Source organism: Malurus melanocephalus, unplaced genomic scaffold, assembly GCF_030028575.1.
Source record: "Malurus melanocephalus ecotype Western Australia unplaced genomic scaffold, MMel_1.1 scaffold_107, whole genome shotgun sequence".
NCBI classification, from domain to species: Eukaryota; Metazoa; Chordata; class Aves; order Passeriformes; family Maluridae; genus Malurus; species Malurus melanocephalus.
Genome location: NW_026623339.1, coordinates 1,082,847 through 1,089,170, shown reverse-complemented (window position 1 = coordinate 1,089,170; position 6,324 = coordinate 1,082,847). Strand labels below are relative to the sequence as shown.

Sequence of the window (6,324 nt, the reverse complement as noted above, 5' to 3'; positions counted from 1 at the left end):
CCACCCACCCATTCATACCCTATAATTTAATGAATTTATGCTAATTTTCCATGAGCCCATTTGATGGAAACATCCTGTGGTGCCCCTTGCTTGGGTGATGTTCAATAAATCCAACCAGAGTGTGGTACCCAGCAGCTTTTGAGGTGTTTGCTGGTGTTTTTAATCAATGTATGACTCCCATGGGCCAGGACCAAGGACAGACACGTGGCAGATGGAATAACTCTTCCCAGCTGCTCTTGTTCCAGTTTGATCCAATGCTCTGGACCATAGATAATTATTCCASAGCAATCTGCATTCCTTTTCCTGTGTCAAATCTGCCACTTCCACCATAACTCAGAAAATCCCGGGAAGTACAAGGAACTTCCCAGAAAATCAAAGTAATTAAATGTTCTGTCTTCTATCCTCCTACTTTCAAATAACTTTTTTATTTTATCAGATCGTCCTGTGCACAACAATACTAAAGAAGTTTGTTTTTTACTGGGATTGTTTATTGTGGTGGATTTTTAGTGAGCTTTCTGATGTTTAACCAGGGCCTGAAACTGCTTTGAACTTTTCTTCTGTGAGGAAGAGTGTAGAAGTTTCCACTCCTTTACCCATCTGTCCATTTTTATAGGAACCTGGGATATTATAGCACTTTTAGCCCTTTTTCAAATGCCACTGGGGTTGATGATGGGCTGCATCCAAAGCAATGTGATCAGGTCAGGACAGAGGATGGGGCTTGGAGCCACTTGATCCAGTGGAAGGTGTCCCTACCCATRGCAGGGGGTGGAATGRRATGAACTTTGGATCAGGTTTGAGAAAGCAGGTGTTAATTTACCAACACAGTGTTCTGGTTCTGTGACCACCTGGCACGATGTCCTACTGCAAGGACAAACCCAGCACCTAACTTTTAACATGATTTTCCCTCAGTGAAGCCTCTGTAGAGTCATAGAATTGTTGAAAGTTGAAAAAGTTGAAAAAGCCCTGAGATAATTGAATAAAAAATCCAGACCAGGATATATCCCRCTTTTCTGCAAATACCTGCAGTGCAGATASCACCAGCTSATAAGCTGTGCCTGGAWGTTTTTRTAGYCATGGAATCATGATATRGTTTGGGTTGGAAGAGACMTYAAAGCTYATCCAASAACACYCCTGYCATGGGCAGGRACAMCTTCCACTGTCCCAGGGTGCTCCAAGCCCTGTCCARCCTGGCCTTGGACACTKCCAGGGATYCAGGGGCAGCCACAGCTTCTCTGGGCACCCTGTGCCAGGGCCTCMYCACCCTCACAGGGRARRAWTTYYTYCCMAWWWYCCMWYYWAMCCCTGYCCTCTGKCAGYTTAAAAACATTGCYCCTTGTCCTAYCATTTCTGCCCATGTAAGAAGTCRTTCTTCCTCCTTTTTATGAGGYTCATTTAGGCCCTGCAAGGGGCTCTGRKCTCTCCMTGTGTCCTTCCCTTCTCCAGATGAGCACCCCCAGCTCTCCCAGCCTGGCTCCAGARCAGAGGGGCTCCGGTTCTTTGATCATCCCCATGGCCTGAGACAACCAAAAAGAGATGAGCCCTGTGCTGCAAACTCCTGGCCCTACATCTCTGGAAAATCTCCAGCTATGTTCTCTTGATAGATGCTTGCTCAGGGAAGAGGAACCATGCCACAAACCCCAAAACCATGTCCCAACATCCCCAGACAGCAGCCTGGGAGAGCTCCACTGCACATCTGGCAAAGACACAACCTAAACACGAGCTACAAACTAGGATTTCATCTCTAGTTGAAAAATCCGCTGCTTGAAGACCCTCGTTAGCCACAGAAGCTTTTAATTGTATTTAAACTCCTGCTCAGGGACTGTGATCACACATCCAAGAGGGAGTTAAATTACTCATCTGATAAATAGACTGTGGAGGTATTGGGGAATTTGAGCTGATTTAAGTAAAAATTGTTGCAGATTATTCGAGCACGGAGAAAYGGCTGACAGCATTTAGCACAAACATAGCTCCCGTTATTTAAAATTTTGGGTTATTTCAGCTTTTCAGCATTTCTGTGATGAATATTACTCCTGTGTAATTAATGTGGGAACTATTCTGCAGAGAGTTGCAGACTTAGAGACAGAGTGAGTACGGAAGTTTCCGAGTGCTGAGGGACTTTTAAGTGGAGCTGAGAGTTTTTTGTCACTGGAAAAATTTACTTTTACTGAAAATTTAATCAGACATCAGCCAACAGTGTGACTCAATGGAGGCTTCTTGCAAATCCATGTCAAAGAGAGGAAAAAAAAAGTCAAAACATTTGGACATTTTCAGAAGAAAATAGATCACTTGTTCATTTCACTTTGATGYGATTCGAAGGCTCAATTTGAAATGTCTCTGAATACTCACTTTATAAATAAATTCCCATTTACTCTTAGGCTGAAACAATACATTTCTCTTCAACTGAAAGCTATTTTGTTTTTCACAAGAGTTTCAATTTCATTTAAAATGCATCAGTATAATGTTCAGTTGGTCCCAAATTCTTTCACCTAATTTTGTCTAATAAATAAATAAAWAGAATCTATTCTACTTTACTCCTTACAACCTTCTTTTCTAGGAGAATGAGCCCCAGCATGTTTTAGTTTGTGAATTTACAGTAAAATMTACTAATATCTGCAAGTTTTGGACCTGTCTCCTGAGCTGTAAAAGATAAGAAGTTCCTGTTCCCCTCCAAACGATTCTCAGATTTGAATAGGAAATTGCAATTAATAAAAGAGGGAGGGGTGGGGAAATCAGAAGCAGAATATTCTGTAGCCATAAAATAAATGAACTTGTGCAGTGTTTATATTGTACATATAACACGGCAGGAAGCAAAGATCAAAGCYGTGTTTATAAAGGACTTGGCCAGTTGTGTGCTGGGAGGAGGCAAATGGGTTCATGGGAGGTACTTAAAGAATGAAGTTTGGATTTTTAGCTGGTGGAAATCAGCGTGCCTCCTTTGACTTCTCTGATTTACATCAGCAGAGAAGCTGGCTCAAGGGTTTCAAGGCAGAACAGATACGGTAAAACAAAATTTTTTTTTTCCTATTAAAAGTATTTGYCTGTGGTTCCTTCTCTATTTCAAACTACTGGGAGTAACTCAGAGAAACAGGAATCCCGATTTTTAGCTTCATCAGCTGGAAGGTTGTCAACTGGTTGGAACTAGATGATCTTTAAGGTTCCTTCCATCCCAAACCATTCTGTGATTCTGTGATTTTAAGGTGTAAAGGTGCAAATGAGGTTTGGACCGGGTTCCTGCCCTGCCTGGCCAAGGAGGGGAATATCAGAATGGGGCAGGGCAGCCTTGAGGTGCTGGCATCTCCTTGAGCCCCACAGCTCCCAAACTGTTTATCTGCAGGTTACACCCCTTCCCCTGCACTCCCCCCAATATCCCCATCACTGAAAGGGAAACTGAGGCACGGCCAAACAGGATAAWTCAGGGAGAGGAGTTCAGTGCAGCCTGCCTGCTCCCTGTCTGAGTTCCACCATCAGCTGCAGCACTCCCCCAGGGTGAGAATGCCTCACAAAGCTGACTTCACCCCCGCTGGGAGYGGAGAGAAACTCCCCAAATTCCACTCTCACCCAGAGGATGAACCCGGAGAGAAGAGGCACCAGAGAGCAGCGCGGTGAGAGCAGACACTCACAGCCCCGATTCAATTCCCCGCTCCAGGGACACCCGGGGGTCCCAGCGGATTTTCTGGGGACACAGCCCASGGGGACAGCCCCGGTGCTGGGGGGAGTGAGAACCTCCGCAGGTCAAAATCTGCCCCGTAACCACCACTCTGTATTTGCACCGACTTGAGAAGCAGCCCCGAGCAAGAGGGTTTGAAAATCCCAGAACAAAAGTGCAGCCCCGGCTGTAACAGAGCCCCCCTGGCCGAAATGGGGTGGGACAAAGTCCCCCGTGGGCTGTGGGACACGGAGGGACAGAACCTCTCTGCTTTGCTGAGCTCTGTGCCAAGGCTGCTGCTGACACTCAGGAGTTGTTTTAATCCCGTTTTTCCCCCTCTCCAGGTTCCTCCGCAGCATTCCAGAGGTTAATCGGGTCTCCMGAGCTGGATGTTAGGGTGAGCAGCACCGGTTCCCCTGCACATCCCGGGCTGCTGGCGCTGGGAGGGGACGCTGCTTTGGCTGTCACACGTCCCCGGTGGGCTCTGTGCCTGCTCAGCCTGCTCTGCACGCAGCCTTTTCACAAACAACTTGCCAAAACTTTAGAGCACAACTCGTGGGGCAGCCCCAAACGAGCACAGGGCCGTTACAGCAGGTCCAGAGCTCGTGGGGAAGGTGGATCAGCCCTGGAAAATCACACGGAATTGYCACCCATCAGCCTTACGGGAAATATCTGGTCCTGTTCCAGGTCCCTGCACAACGACAGCATCCCGGGAAGTCAGCGAGATTTGTGCTTSGGACTCTGGCACTCCTTGGAGCGATAAAACCTCACTGATATCTGACAGAGATGGGAGCCCTGCACCCACAGAGACATATCCGGGTGCAGCTCCCAGACAGGGAGAAAGGGAAGACAGCAAAACCCTTTGGTGACAYAAAAAACAGCCTGTTTGAGAGCTGCTTCCTCCTTAGCCTGAACTTCGTTAGTTAAAATGCTGAACRCAGAGCGAATTAATTAAAAGCAATTATTATCCTGCTATTTTATTCATTTGCCATCTACTTTGATTTATTATATGACTTCGGTTAATAAATATTGAATAAGTGTTAATTAATCGAATTAATTCATCGCCTGTTTATTCACCTACCGGTTACCTATCCCTCACTTCCACTCGTGACCCGTGTCCTGAAAAGTTTGTCCCAAGGAGCAGGTCCCCAAGGGGCTCAGCTACTGGGGGCTGAGATGGGGTCACTTACCAAAAGGCAGGATGAAGAAGAAGGGGAACCAGCASAGGATGAAGACACCCACGACGATGGCSAGAGTCTTGGCCGCTTTTTTCTCCCGGGAGAACTTGAGGAGCCGCACGGAGAGGGAGCTGCGGAAGTTGTGGCCCTTGCCCCGGGTGCTGGAGAGCGGCTCCTCCAGCACGCTGCGGCAGTGGATGCGCAGCACCACCTCCATGGACTTGTTCCTCTCCTTCTTGACCCCTGCCTCCAGGCTGCGGGTGGTCCKCCTGGCCACCACGTAAATCCTGAAGTACATCACCAGGATGACCATGAGGGGCAAGTAGAAGGAGAAGAGGGAGGAGAACAGGGCATAGCCCGGCTCCTCCGTGATGCTGCAGATGCTCTCGTCCGGCGGCGGCGGCTCCTTCCAGCCCAGCAGCGGCCCGATGGAGATGACCATGGAGGAGAGCCAGACCACCACGAGGATGACCCCCGCCTTCCTCTCGGTCATGATGGTGGGGTACTTGAGGGAGTACTTGACGCCGATGTACCTGTCCACGGAGATGATGCACAGGCTCATGATGGAGGCAGAGCAGCACAGCACGTCCACCGCCGCCCAGATGTTGCAGAAGATGCGCCCGAACACCCAGAAGCCCAAAACCTCCAGGGTGGCCGAGAAGGGCAGCACGGTGGTGCTGAGCAGCAGGTCGGCGATGGCCAGGTTGACGATGAAGTAGTTGGTGACCGTCTGCAGGTGCCGGTTGCAAGCCACCGACAGGATGACCAAGATGTTGCCCACGATGGCCGAGAGGATGAAGACGGCCAGAAAAACCCCGACGCCCACCGCCTGCACGTCCAAGGCGAAAGTCAGCGTGGTGCCGTTGCCCTCGGGGGTCTCCTCCCCTTGCAGCCCCCAGGACCGGTTGGCAGCGCTCTGGCTGCCTTGTCCCGTCCGGTTCCCACTCAAGCTGCCATTGCTCAGCTCGGGGAAAGTCATTGTAGAGAAAGTCCGGGCTCCATGGAGGGCGAGGAGAAAGCGGTGCCGAGGCGCAGCTCCCCCGGCATGATCCCCGGCTGGCAGCCCCCGCCAAGACGCGCTCCGCACCTCGCTCCCCCGGCCGGAGGGAGGGATGGATGAGGGATGGAGGGAAGGAGAGATGGAGAGAAGGAGGGAGGGAGGGCAGGACGCTCTGCCCGTCGCCCCCCGCCCGCTTCACGCCGTCCGTCCGCGCTGCCCCCCGTCCCCGCTGTCCCCTCCGCTCAGCCCCGCCGCCGGCCCGCCCGGGGGGGCAGCGCGGTCCGAGCCCCCCCTCCGCCCTCGCATGCTCCGGGGGCTGCGCTGGGCACGGCCGGCAGCGGCTCCGCGGCTTCGCGCTCGGACCGGGAGCGGCGGGAGGGGCCGGACGGGCCGGGGGCGGGCGGGAGCCCCGCGCGTCAGGTGCCGCCGGGGAGGAGGAGAGGAGGAGGAGGAGGAGGAGGAGGAGGCGGCTGCAGCGGCAGCGGGAGCGGCGTTGCCTT

The 6,324-nt window shown here is 51.4% G+C and overlaps 1 protein-coding gene across 1 annotated transcript in view; it reads right to left on the bottom strand.

Moving 5' to 3' along the window:
- Nucleotides 1-6,007, bottom strand: part of ADRA1D (adrenoceptor alpha 1D) — a 34,779-nt gene extending 28,772 nt beyond the window's left edge. The window contains exon 1 of the mRNA XM_057369304.1: nucleotides 4,837-6,007. Within this exon, the coding sequence (XP_057225287.1) occupies nucleotides 4,837-5,803 (967 nt within the window). The 5' untranslated portion in view covers nucleotides 5,804-6,007. The remainder of the gene's footprint in view (nucleotides 1-4,836) is intronic.
- Nucleotides 6,008-6,324: the final 317 nt, after the last annotated feature.